The sequence below is a fragment of the Talpa occidentalis genome, unplaced genomic scaffold, assembly GCF_014898055.3.
Source record: "Talpa occidentalis isolate TD23 unplaced genomic scaffold, MPIMG_talOcc4v2.1 talOcc4.7, whole genome shotgun sequence".
Classification (NCBI taxonomy): Eukaryota; Metazoa; Chordata; class Mammalia; order Eulipotyphla; family Talpidae; genus Talpa; species Talpa occidentalis.
In genome coordinates, this window is record NW_023605083.1 from 123,997,001 (window position 1) to 124,011,399 (window position 14,399).

Sequence of the window (14,399 nt, forward strand, 5' to 3'; positions counted from 1 at the left end):
AAATGAAGAAAAAAATTAAAAATATAGTACTTTGGGGGCAAAAAGCAGACTTTGAAGTAGTCTTTTAGTTGGCTTTTAAATTTCAAGGGGAAAATAAAGCATTTTTAGATCATCAGCCAGTTCTTGGGGCATGAATCAAAGCAACTCTGGTTTTATATGTATTGTTCATCAGAGACCCAGGCCTGTTTCTCTTTCATACACATTGACAGTGTCACTTAGCTCTAGAGAAGAAAACGTACCCTGAGGAATTAGGAAAAATAGGGCTTGCTTAGCAGAGGTAGGAATAGGGTGATAGGTGGTTTGTGTGTGGCACACTACATGTGTATCTTACATGACAACCAGCTGTAGTCCAGATGCTTCTGAGCAACAGTTACATTAGCATAAGAACGCTCCAGCCACTCAGTGCGCAGGGATGTATGGCATGCTTCAGTAAATGCCAGGAGCACTTCAGAGAAGGAAACCCCATGTTCTGACCAGCTACAAATGAGAAATGGCCCCTCATATTGAGATCTGAGTGCCTGAGAGTGTTGGGACAGCACATGACTCCGTAAAAATGCCCCTCCAGCTATCCTGGGAGCCCTTCTATGCATTGGCCACTGAAGACCAGTTGAATCTACTAGGTCAACCATGAGAAAATAGTTTCTGTGGTGGGATTTGTACATATTTGGCCTAGTCTTCGTATTCAGCTGTTAGGCTGACCTTAAGTAGAACTCTGGAGTTGAATCTGGTGGTAGGTGGGCATTGTGTTCATCCTTGCTTTTTGCAACAGTGGGTTATTGCAGCCAGGACCATGTACTGCCTTGGTACCTTTGGCAACCAGTTTGAGTCGTGGTGGGTATGGATTGCATATCTTTCTCACATTTCTGTGCCAGGCAAGACAAGTAAAGGGAATGGCCTCATTTTTCTGAGCCCTCTCTGAATCCAGCTTCAGACTCCCTGTGGGTACCTTCTAACTCTTTGTTTCTTCACCAGAGTTGGGAATCATGGTGCCTGAGCACCATCTGTGGAGCAATCTGGGTCATTTCCCAATTGACAGACACACTGGGGAGGGGAGGGGAGATGCAGAGTTCTTGTGATCTCCAGTCATTCTTGGGGGGAAATTCTTAAGCATCTCCATCTTTCTTGGGAAGATTTTGCTTGCTACATGATGTGCCAATCAAACTGATGAAGTTTAGGCTATAGGTAATAGTAAATCAGGAAAATGTTGCTAACTCCTTTGAATTTAAAGGAGGCTTTATCAAGCACATGACAGATTTTAGAGAATGCTTTAAAAATTGAATATTAAACAAAAAGCAATACCCTTTAGTGATACAACATTATAAAATATGAAAATATTTCTGTTACTCTGCATAGAGTTCTGATTGGGGGTCGTGACTTCTTAGTCCCATCTGGAATCAAGACACTTACTGTGGTAAAAGTGTAGGGGAAAAAAAATCAAAGAAAATGAAAGGATTTTTTTTAGTTTTGAGATCTGTACCTCCTTTCCTCTCCACCCCTCCCCCCCAGACTCATTGTTTTACTTTTGCATTGTGAAAATATTAATAGGCGGGGGCATCCCCGGTGGCGATTATTAAATTCATATATATAAATTGTCATTCTAAGAAAACTAGGGTTTCCATAATTTCCCATTTCCTTGGAGAAAGTAAAGCTAATAGCCCTCTAGGTCTTTTTTGTAAGGAATGTAAAGCACTGTTAATTGTCTTATATAACCTGTGATCCTTTCACCCAAGGAGTTTACGTGCTAAAATTGATTCCCTTAGTGTAAGCCCAGTATATAAACATTTCTAGATATGAAGAAGAAAAAAAAGCTTTCTAATATTTAAATCTGATTATTTGGTGATTAATGTAAAAGGTGAAATTGTCATAGAACGTGAACTTGAAGGCAGTTGCAGCCATCATTGAACAAACATTTGCACACATACTATTTTCTTAACAGATTGTATAGATACTTAACAGGAGGAGGATGTGGAAGCATAAGGAGACCATAGAGATGTGAATGGAATGAGTAGGTGGGAACAGTGGAGAGATGAGTATCTTTGAAGAATATTTTTAGGAGTATCCTTGAAGAATTCTCAAAGGCCAAAAATACAGAATGTTTTAATTATCCATTTTGTTTGCAGGCATGCATGTAGGGAATACCGGATTCACAAAGAACTGGATCATCCCAGAATAGTTAAGCTGTATGATTACTTTTCACTGGACACTGACTCGTAAGTTCTATGCCATTTTAGCTTAGTAGTTAATGTTTTTTTGCTGCATGTTGACTACTCATAAGTAGAGTTTAAATCTGAGTCTAGGAAATAGTTTGTAAACAAGCCAGATATATTTATTTGTGGGCAAATGATCATATGTGAATTCAGATTTGGGCCATGAAAACATCTCTTAACCACAGGATGTGTGCAGCTGGGTGGGGAGAAGGGATGAGGCTAATTTATAGTATTTACCAATTTCTGTGGTATAAATACTTCCAACATATCCAATTTCAAGCTACCAACTTGAAAAAGGAAAACAGCTTTATCAAGCTATAGTTTACATTTATCGAGCTATAATTTACATATAGGTCTCCCATCTAAAGTATGCAAGTCCGTGCTTTCTATTGTATTCACTGCCCATCACAAGTCAAATTCAGAATTTTCAGCCCTCAAAAAGAAACCTTGTACCTCTTGCTGTGTCCCTTCTTCCCTCCTGTTCATTCCTCTAACTCTTAGTAAACACTAATCTGCTTTTTATCTCTATGGATTTCCTTCTCTCTACATTCCTCTGAATGAAATCATGCACTTTGTGGCCTTTGTAACTAGCTTCTTTCACTTTTTACGATGTTTTTTCAGGGCTCATCATTGTTACATCGTGGTCAGTACTTTACTACTTTTTATGACCGAATATGTTCCACCTTTTCTTTATCCATTCACTCACTGATGGTTTAAGAACCAGCTCACAAAATTCCCTAAAATTTAACTGTCAACTCTTGAAAACAGGCACACATTGGTTCCAGAATACCACTGACATGCCCCAGTGAGTGTGCATTGTTCCAGAGTCCCTACCTGACTCTGGAAACTCTGATGAACACTGACATGTCTTTTAACGAAGTACCAGAAATGTGATTTTTGCCTAGAATGAGAGAATGAATGTGGCACAGATAGATCATAGCCCAATGCTGCCTGTCAAATACAGGCTCATGGCCTGTTCCCCTATTAAAGCATATAGTTTGTTGGCTTTTAGCATATGCACAGATATTTGCAGCCATCCCAATAGTCAATTTTAGAACATTTTTCTCAGTTCAGGCTTCTCACTTGATAGCTGGAGTTTGAAGATCAGAGAAGTGGCTTGTCTGAGATGTTTGATAACCTTAGACATTGATGTATTTTGTTACCTGGTACAACTAAGCCCTAGTACCTCTGAATTTATCCAAGAATTTATAGACATTTCAGTGTTTGAAAATGTCTTCTGTGTCAAAGTCTGAACTGTGACAGAAGAACATACCCTTGGTATATTCACCTGCAGGTGTTCCTACCAGTGTGATTCTAGAAGTTACTGATCTGTTCCAGACAGCAGCTGTCTCAGAGATTGCTATGCAGAGAACTGACTCACATTTAGAAATGACCTCCAAAAGAGACCATAATTCCTGATAAAAACATGAGCTATCTCCTCTTCCGTCTGCTCAGGAATATCCTCTTTCCTGTAGGGCGCCCTGTACCAGGCGTAGTCATGTGTGTTTAGCATGGTGTGGGGTTCAGAAAAAAATTTAGAGAGCAGGTCTCCACATGGTGGTTTTACTATTTTGAGTTAAATACTTGAATACTACATAGGCCCATCTCTCCCATCTGAAATGTAAATACAAAAACCACTTCAAGGGTAGTAGAATGACTTGGATGATCTGCTGTTTGGAATTACATACACACTTTGAACAAATCAGATAAATTTAATTGATTCTGTGGTCTTCCTGAGTTTATGTTTACTTTGCTCTTCCTATTGTGTGTCTGATGATATTTTACCAAAAAGGAGTCAGACCATCATTTTAGAAGTCTTATGAGAGTTGCTTAGACATTAAAGGTGAGGTTTTCATTTCTAGCTTGCATTTGGGTCAAAGAATAAATCCACAGAGTGTGAAAGTTTATCTCAAAATTCATTGTTTCAGATGAGAGAATATAAATTTCATGCACTAATTCTCGAGTAGAGAGTTCACATGTTTACCAGAAGCATAAGCCTGTCATTCAGTTTTGGGCTCCCACAGGACTGTGGTTGTCCACATTTCCTTTTTGAAGGCCCCTAATTGCCCAGACACCTATCGTGCTGGTCTCAAACCTTGTTGCTCTCGGGTCTTTCCCCAGTTCTGCGTTTTAGGTGAGTTTACCAGTCTCATGTGTCAATATTGTTCAGCTAGTTGGAGGTGGCAGTAGGTGGTGACCTCCCCCTGCCCAACCCCCAACACACACAGTGTGTGGTTCTAGTTTCCCTTAGTAACCCTTAATTCTGGTTGTGCCATCTCTGCTTTCTGGCCTTTGGGTGCTAATGACTCCTGCTCTTGATGGTCTCTGGGGTGCCTCACTAGCTAGTTTATCTTGTCAGCTCTTCATCATCTATGTGATCAGTTCTCCGAATTGAAACCTCTTTGTTTTAAACACTCATGCGATTTTTATTTCTTGAGTGATAAGATCACATTGTTACAACTTAGAATAGCTTGTTTATCAGGAATATTCAAGCAGTGTGGGACACCTTCAGTTTTTAATTGCCCTGGAAGACATACATGACCCTCAATGCCATGAATGATATACAACCTTAAATTTGGGTCTTTGTGTTGTATTGATATAAGTGAAGCAAAAAAAATCCATACTATGTAATAAACAAACTTGTTAGAACCACAGATACCATATTATTAAAACTCATATACCTGTTTTAGCAAAGAGAAATTATAGTACTTTTTTTGTGTCAAACTTCCAGGGGCAATGAAGAATGTAGCCCGTCCTTGAGACCCTGTCAAACCCTAGATTCTTCCTCACTGTCATCACTGAGGGCCGTATGAAATGTTTGCAGTGAGAATTGTGTACCCAATATGCTTGTTTAGAAATGGAACATGATGTTGGTTATGTAAGGTCTGAGACCCTTTCAAAAAGTTATCTAGCTTAAATATGTTACAGTTCTTGTTAGTGTCCTCATTGTCTGCATTCAGGAAGAGGTATGCCATGGATGGACTTTGGCACAATAGACTTGACTGGAGGCTCTCCACTAAGAGTAAGCCATGCAGGTAGCTAATACTGAATAAAGAGTAGAAGAATATTTCAAGGAACAAAGACAAAAGAAGCGAGAAGATAATGAACTCAGTTTTTCTCTAGGGCTGGTTTAGGTAGATATAATCACCTGCTCTTATTCCTTGGTCAAATATTGATTTATTTGTCTTTAGGTTTTGTACAGTATTAGAATACTGTGAGGGAAATGATCTGGACTTCTACCTGAAACAGCACAAATTAATGTCGGAGAAAGAGGCCCGATCCATTATCATGCAGATTGTGAATGCTTTAAAGTACTTAAATGAAATAAAACCTCCCATCATACACTATGACCTCAAACCAGGTATGTCTAACTTTTAGGAAACCATATTGGTGGCTTTTCTTTGGCTTTATAAGTGATTTAAAGCTTTATAAAGTTGGGGACATTGGCAGAAGCCCAGAAAGCATAATTAACATCTGACTTTGAATTGCCTGGGTAGGTGTGGGAATGAGTCCCGGCCATGCAGTGCTGGATTCAGAGGGTGGGTTGTGGTAAATGCTCTGAAGAAACAATGCTCTTGTCTTCAGAGCCAGGGCAGGCTCATGATGTCAGTCTGATTAAGAAAGAACTGTTTTGGCAAGCTATACTTTGCTCTTTCCCATTACTCATACTGTGTAGCAGTTCCTTTGCTCCAGGTCCGATAAGTGCCCAGAAATTAATGATTTATTTTGCACATATGCCCGTCATTAAATCCTGACCAGTTTTCCTTCCCACCCCCCCTCCACCCCTCCCTTGGTCTGGTTACTGTCCTTCACAATGATCAACAAGGAGTAGAGGGCAGTTAGGGCAGTTAGATTTCTTACCTCCCTTTTTTTATTTTTTGTATTCTCCACTGTTTTTTAAAAGTCTCAATTGTTCTGCTTGACATTTCTATCTAGCTTAGTTAGCTTAAGGGTCAGGAGGATGATTTCCATTTACCTTCTGATATGGATAGTTAACTTGCTTTACTCTTCTGGTAGCTTCATATGGAACTCACCATTTGCTGTTCATAATTTTTCTAATTCAATTTAATTCCATTTAAATGACCAAAAAAAATCATTACAATGAAGTGATTTTTGAAAAGATGGCAGTTGTGTGATTAGGTCTTGCATCAGGGACTCCAGCATGTTTCCTGCCGTCATGGCTGTAGGTGGCGCTGTGGCACTAGCTTTGATTCCTTTGACTACCACCCCCCCCACAAAAAAAAATCTAAACAGGGTGGTTTAGAGATCCTCACTGAAAGTTCAGATGAAACTTTCCCACCATTTTTGACCAACTGTACAAGTGATATTTTACTTTGGTGGGTTATTTTTTTCCTGCTGCTCATAGTAGTGGTTTTGGCACATGAAGCATGTGATTCTTGGAAAACAGAAGTTTGCAGCCAGACACTGAGGACTCTCCTCCAGCATTTGGAGTCTGGATAGTTTTGTTCCAGGGATTTATGTTGTGTTAGTTTAGTTTATAAGCCTGTTTTTTTTTTTTTTGTACAAATTAAGAATCATTTATATTATAACTTTAAGAATTTTTAAAATGTATAATTTGTTATATTTAGGATTATTTAGACTAAGTATGCTTTTTAATGCTGATATGGTTACTATTAAACTCTACACAAGTCATTTTGGTTTTCCCACTGGTCAGCAAAGGTACATCTTAGACTCAATGGAGTGGAGTAAAGGAGGAGGTATCACCGTTAGGGCTTTGTGCCTCCGAAAGTATTGATACCTATATCTTTTTTCACACAAGAAAACTAATTGGCCATAGACTTTCTAATTCATGGATTTCCCCATTAATTTTTAGATACACATTTTCTTCTTCTGGCATTTAATACACTAGAAGATATAAATTTATTTTTGTTCCTTTCTGGTAACTACTTTGTGTTCAAAAACCTTTCCTCACCTTGCTCCTGTTAACATTTTTAGCATCTTTTCTTTTAATTAAGACTTTATATTTTAGAGCATTTTAAGGTTCCAGCAAAATGAATGGGAAGGCAGAGATTTCTCCTGCACCTCTGTTCTTACCAGTGAATAGCCTCCTCGATTATTAACATCCCCATCACAGGGATACTTTGTTACAGTTGAGGAACCTGCATTACATTATTGTTCACTCTTGGTAGTGTACATTCTGTGAGTGTGGACTGTGTTTAATGACATGTATCCAGTGTGGTAGTATACAGCTTATTTTCACTGCCCTGTATATCCTTATTCTAGGATTTAGATGTTGCTGTTTCATAAGAGTTTGATTTTAGTTGTCCCCTTCTTGTCTGTTATTACCTTGAATTTTTTTCTTGAATAGTGAATCTTTTTTTCATGAAGATTTTTATCTTTTTAGGTAATATTCTTTTAGTAAATGGTACAGCATGTGGAGAGATAAAAATCACAGATTTTGGTCTTTCCAAGATCATGGATGATGATAGCTACAATTCAGTGGATGGCATGGAGCTAACATCACAAGGTGCTGGTACTTATTGGTAGGTATCTGGGAGCCCTACCAGGCTGGCTGGTGGAGATGTGGCCATGCTGTGCTTGAGCATTAGTGGTTAATGATTAATACCTGCATCCTGACTGCTTAGGTACAGCTGTGAACCAAAACATACTTTGTTCCCCAAATATTTCTGTCCTTATAGTAGCTTGGCTCTATGTATTTATGTTACTTAGTCTTTATTTCTCTTTTCCTTCCTTGAAAACCATTGACAGAGATTGTATGTGACCAGACATTTGAGCTGTGTGTTTCCTCCCAAGACTGGCACCACTGAGTAGGTAGAGAATGAGTTGTTCATATAGATAAGAAGAATGACTTTGTGAAAAGTCAGATGGACCTTGCGGGTATTATGCTAAGTGAAGTAAGTCAGAGAGAGAAAGACAATACTGTACAATCTCACTTCTTATGTGAAATAAAAAAACAAACCCACACACACATACCCCAAACTCACAGATACAGAGAACAGATTGGTCGTTGCCAGAGGCAGGGGCTGCAGGTTGGTTGAAATGGGTGAAAGGATAGGGGTCAAAAGATAGGACTTCCAGTTTCAAAATATAAAAGTAATGGATGTAATGCAGAGCGGGACAACTTACTGCGTATGCTTGGGGGTCTTGGAACATATTCCTCTGGATTCGTGGGGGTTATTGTAATGTTGTATGTCAACTAAATCTCAATTTAAGAATTTTTATTAAATAAATAATAAATAGGGTAATGCCAGCATAGGAAAAGATAGACTAATGGAACAAGAGAAATCCCAAAATACCTAGGACTATGCACATGCTTAATATAGAAAGGTGCATTGCAGATCATGAGAAAGAGAGGACTGCTTTTTAAACGTCTTCCATATACTATTGTTAATCTATAAGAAACCAATTGATTCTAGAGATTACTCAGCCAAAACAAAAACACTGCAGTAAACTAGAGTCTCAGGCTGGCGTGAGACTATAGTTGTCATTCCTAACAAGGGTTTAAAAGGTTTTCTAAATTGTATAAGCTTCTGTAGTACAATATAGGATATATTTATGCTGTTGTAATCCTAGTTGAATTTCTTTTACATACTTATGTTTCATATTAGATTTTAGTTGAATAAGATGCCATCTGCCAACTTGAATCTCTTATCTAGCAGATAAGCAAATCCAGTCCAGAAAGGCTATGATGTAGCCTTGGCAGGACAGGCTATGGGTAGCTTGTCCAAGAAGAAAGGGTTAGTCAAATATGATGGGATAAAAAATTTAAAAACTTCCTTGGATAATGGTATTCCTTAAAGCCCTTCTCTTTCATTATCTTGATAGTAATCCCAAGGGGTGGGGAGGGGGCAAGGAGAAGAATGGCCCTAATCTCTTTTCAGTACAAATGCAGGTCTTTCTCTTCGTGGGTTAATAGGATGAGGGATTCATTTCTAGAGTTGCCTGAGGATGATGGGCCCTCAAGAACTGAGGAGTTGTGAAGATCAGGATGTAAAATAACCACAGCATTCCCTTGAAATCTAAACAGGAAAAAGTGAGCACAGTTTGCTAAGAAATTTACCCATCCTTGTCAGCCATGTTCTACAAGGTGTTGAGTCACATTTCCTCCCAGCTGTTGTCTCCCATCGTCCCCAGCCACTTCTCCCTTTGCCGGTTCTCCCTGCCTAGTCTGTGACCTATCCTGCTTCTCCCAGTTACGACTTTTTTTTTTAAAAAAAGATTTATTTATTTATGCATACAAAGAATGGGGGTCCAGGCCAGAAGTATAGGGGTGAGAGGATTCACCAGAGACAGAGTGGGGAACAGAACAGGCAGATTGAATGAAATACACTGCTGAGGGGAGCAGCGAGTGAGGTAGGAGAGGTCTGCTGCACCATGTGGGCTGCTCCCTGGCTGGGGATCGAACTCATGCTGCAGAGGCTGCGGTTAGCTTCATAGGTTGCACCTCAACCCCTGCGCCACCAGGGAAGCCCCAGTTAAACTTTTGATGGTGAGAATCATAAAAGATACTTATAGCTCAGGCATTTTATTTAACCCTGTGATTGTAAAGGTGTGTAACAAAACTTCCCTTTTGCTTCTGAGGTGGTAATGCAAAGTGCCTTATTGGAATGTGTGATTCTGAACACAGAGTCTCCAGTAGCACTAAGGGAAGGGTAACACATGCTGTTACATCCTGGGATCAGTTGGCCAGATCACTTAACTTTGGGAGTGAAGGATTTACGGGCCTTAGCAGAATAGTCACTGCCTGGGAATGAGGGTGTTGGCCCAGAGCAGGCAGAGAAGAGGAGGTTGTCATTCACCAAACAGCCCTGTTCTCATCAGTTAGATCTGATGAAAAAGAATCGGATGTTCCTGAAAAGTATATGTATATAAAGTTTCTATTTTTCTCTTGTTCCTTATTGTTAGTGAAGGTGGTACCTATAGTGAAAATCTGTCTCTAAATTAAAACTATGAGATTTTAGGTTTAAAATAGAAGCTACATTTACAGTGTTTATTCACTATGGTGGTTATTGTGGGTTAGTGTTCTTGTCACTAAATGATACAAAAATATCTGCTGTTGGAAATTCTGGAAGCAAGTCTATATGTCTCTGCTATATACACTCACTGGAACTTGGATTTGAACTTTTTGCTAACTTACTCTGTTTTAAAAAGGTAAAGCTTTTTCACATTGGAGTTAGTTATCTCATTGCTACCTGTTACTATTTTTGCTAAGCTGTAAAGAGTCAGTAATTGAAATTTAAATAAAAATTCCACAATATTTGGAGTTTGCTTCAAAGTAATCTGTTTGGGTGTAGGGAGAAGAAGGATGTATATAAAGAAGATTGGCCATGTATTGATTACTATTGATGCAGGATGATAGTTACTTGGAGGTTCATTTTACTGTTCTTTCTACTTTGGGTTATATTTGAAGAGTTTTTGCAATAAAAAGTAGAGAACTGCCAAGAAAATGAAATGTTGTGGGTTTCTATGAAGATTTAAAAAGTCTCTACATTGGTAGAAACATGGTCATAATCACCATTCCTAGTATCCTCTTGCCATGTCCCAAGAGGTATAAATAGGATGAGAGGACATAATAAATTTTATTGATTGATTGATTGATTGATTTAAGATTTATTTATTTATGCAAGCACTGGGTACAGTCAGAAGCACGGGAGGGTGACAGAATTTACCAGAGCCAGAGCAGGGAGCAGAGCAGGCAGAAGGACCGAAGTACACTGCTGAGGGGAGCAGTGGGAGGCAGGAGAGGTCTGCGCGCCATGCAGGACCCTCCTCCGGTGGCCGGGGAGCAGCTGGGGATCGAACCGGTGAGTTGGAGGCTTAGGGCAGCTTTGCAACCCAGCGCTCAACCGCTGCGCCACCGGGGAGGCCCTGACATAATAAATTTTAATCGACTGTTTGCAGTATTTGGTTATTCAGAATTCTTCTGCTTTGAGTACTTCTTATTTTTTAGTTTTTAAAAGATTTATTTATTTATGCATATAAGAACTGGGTTGTAGGCCAGAGGTGCGGGGGAGGTGAGAGGATTCACCAGAGACAGAGTGGGGAACAACAGAACAGGCAGATCCACTGAAATACACTGCTGAAGGGAGCATCGGGCGAGACAGGAGAGGTCTGCTGTGCCATGTGGGTCAGCTCCCTGGCTGGCCAGGGATCGAACTTGTGCAGTACTGGCTGGCAACAGCTTGATAGGGCTGTCTTTAACCCCTGCACCACCAGGGAGGCCTCTGAGTACATCATTGTTCATTTTTGTACAATGTTTGCTTTCTTTTCTTGGGTGTAGTCCCCATAGAATTCCCACCACCAAATCACCTGCGTACTGTCACCATGGTCCCTTGTGCTCTTCCCACCCTTGTTTTGATCCCTCTCCCTCCCCCTCTACTGCAAAATGTCTCTGATTTATTGCTTGGTTATTTTTTTTTTTAATTGTTGTTATTCTTTTCTCTGATCCCTTATTTGGTTCCCCTATATTTCTCTTATAAGTAAAATCACCTGTTATTTTTCTTTTTCCTTCTGACTTCACTAAGAATAATCCCTTCTAGTTCCAGCCGTGTTCTGTGAATGACATTAGTTCATCTATTTTTGATTGCTGAATTATAGGGAATATGTATTTTTTTAAAATAACAATTTACTGTAGTATCATAGAATGAACTGTCTTCTGCTCTCCCTCCTAAAAAAAGCCTTTTTAGGTAACTAGAATTCTTGTTACTTTCAGTATTATTTCGGTAAAGAACTTATTTTTCATTTTATAGATGGGAATACTGAGACCTAAAAAGTGGGTATCAGGCTTAACTATCATGTGTCACTGCCTTTTGTATTCTAAATATTTGCCTAGAAAATTTCTCTTCATTTGGACAAGTTCAACAACTTCAGTTCTTTCCCACAACAAACTTCTGTTCTTCCCTGCCTCCTCCATTAAGAAGTTATAATACATTGAAGTGATCATTTTAGAATCAAGGTGCTAGTTACTTATTTAACATCATTCTTAAGTTATGTATTTGTATGTATGTATGTATGTATATATGAAGACTCAAGAACAGTGAAAACTAGGACCCGGGCAGGTCTTAGTAGAATTTGGAAGAGCTGGCCTTTTTATAAATTCTTCATCCTATATTTTAATTTCTTTGCCTTTACTATGCTGCGTGAGTTCTGTACCTATATTTCCAATGTTCCAATGTGTAACTTGACTAAAAGTCTTCATTTCCAGATAATCTATGTCAGAGGTCTTAATCCAAAAATGAATGCTAAAAATAGCAAAGAATGCACTTCTTTTGTGCTGCCCCCCCTTTTTTTAAAGTTCAGCTTTATATTCTTGTTTTTATAAAATCCCAACATCTCAACATTTTCTACCTTTCAACCCTTGTGATTCCAAGCTTTAAATTTTGATTTTTTTTTATACCAGAAGCACAGCAGGGTCTAAAACAGTTTTTCATGGAATTGATTTTGCCAGCATGAAATCACAGACATTGATCTATCATCTTCAGAATACTACCTTCCAGCTGTGCAATGACTAAGATCCAGGCAGTGGGGAGAAGCATATTTGTCTGGTTCCTAAATGCCAGTAGGCACTTACCTTTCACACCATACAATTTGGTGTGGTTGGCAGTTCAGCTTGTCTTTTTAGAGGCCAGGGATGGGTGGGGAGAGAATGAATTCAGATGAGGGTTGAGTTGTGCTAACAACTAGTTTGTTTAGGTTTTTTCCTCTACATTCTTTGATAGCCTTCCAGTAAGCTCCTGATACCCTTAAAGTAGAAAGTGAAAACTATCCTGATCCAGCTTTCCAAAAGAGGCCACTTTAAAAAGACAAAGTAGCCTTGCCCCTTAGAGAATTGTGCTGGGCCCTGAATTCATTTAGACTGTGAAATAGTCTTCAGCTAACATGAAAGGAACCCCCGCCACTCTGGTTACAGTTATTGGTGCAGCTATGGTAAAGGGGTGCACTTCTTTTATACTTCCCCTCCTCACACTTAAAACTAGGTTGAATGATACTAATACTATGCATGGACTTGGAAAAGGAGGCTGGGGTAGGCGAAGTAGGAACTAAGAAGAATATTTGCTTCCCAGTTAGCTGAGGAATGTATTTTAAGGCTTTATAAGACATTACTGCCTCCTTAAGTTAGTGTCTTTTTCATTGATTTCTCCAGCTAGATCTGAGTTGCTTTTGCTGTTGAAATTCACTTATTTTTATTTACAACAAGGTTTTCTACTTTGACTTTGTGTGTCTTATACACACTGTTCTAAGAATGTGTATTTCCCTTTGTGCCAGGTATTTACCACCAGAGTGTTTTGTGGTTGGGAAAGAACCACCAAAGATCTCAAATAAAGTTGACGTCTGGTCAGTGGGCGTGATCTTCTACCAGTGTCTTTATGGAAGGAAGGTAAGGAAGGGCATACAGTGGCTTGACTTCCTGTCTTGGGTGGCACCTGTAAACTGTGGCACAGTTTGGATTATTCGCTTGGAGTTAATCATTGGGTTCCACAAAATGGAATCCTGAAAGTTGTGGTTTGAAGAAAATACAGACTTAAAGACTTTATGCATATGCAGAAATTTTCAGTCCTAGGGCACCTAATGAATTCTGCTGGGCTGCTGAAACATGAATTTTTTGCTGTTCTCAATTAGATCCAGGACATGTTTTGATTCTGTTAATATGTGTAGGGAATTATATGAAGTAGTTTATTAAAGTATAATTTCCCAAGGGTTATTTTTAAAGGCCCTAAGAACTGAAACTTGAAATATCTGTAGGGTCTTCTATTCCCAACCACCCCGTTAGTTAAAGCTATTATTAATAAAAAGCATACTTTGTATTTCTGTCCTGGGGAGGGAGTATCATAAATTGTTCATTGTTATCTCTGATCAAGAGGATACATCATTTGAACAAGTAATAGCCTAGTTAGTGAACTATCCCTAATAAATTTTCACATTTTTTTCCCTTGTGAACCCACCTTATAAATGTATATATTAGGGTGCAGTTATGTATTAATGTTTGTATTTCTGCCTACAGTGTGTCTGTGTCTTTCATGCCTCCCCATTAGGCTGTGGTTATCAGCCATTTGTGAATTCTCCAACTTCCCTGGACTCCTAATGTTTTGATTATAATCTCTAGGCCAGGCTTTTAATTCAGCTTACCACTTCCTCTTTAACTTCCCTTTGGCCTGTCTTTCTTTATCCTACCTCTCTAAAATGAGGAAATTATTCAGAACTAGTAGGAGT

The 14,399-nt window shown here is 39.1% G+C and overlaps 1 protein-coding gene across 6 annotated transcripts in view; it reads left to right on the forward strand.

Moving 5' to 3' along the window:
• Positions 1–14,399, forward strand: part of TLK2 (tousled like kinase 2) — a 114,460-nt gene that overhangs the window by 95,960 nt on the left and 4,101 nt on the right. For all 6 annotated transcript variants that reach the window (XM_037495161.2, XM_037495160.2, XM_037495162.2 and 3 more), the window contains 4 exons: positions 2,121–2,210; positions 5,399–5,568; positions 7,573–7,711; positions 13,455–13,566. In XM_037495161.2, the coding sequence (XP_037351058.1) occupies positions 2,121–2,210; positions 5,399–5,568; positions 7,573–7,711; positions 13,455–13,566 (511 nt within the window). The remainder of the gene's footprint in view (positions 1–2,120; positions 2,211–5,398; positions 5,569–7,572; positions 7,712–13,454; positions 13,567–14,399) is intronic.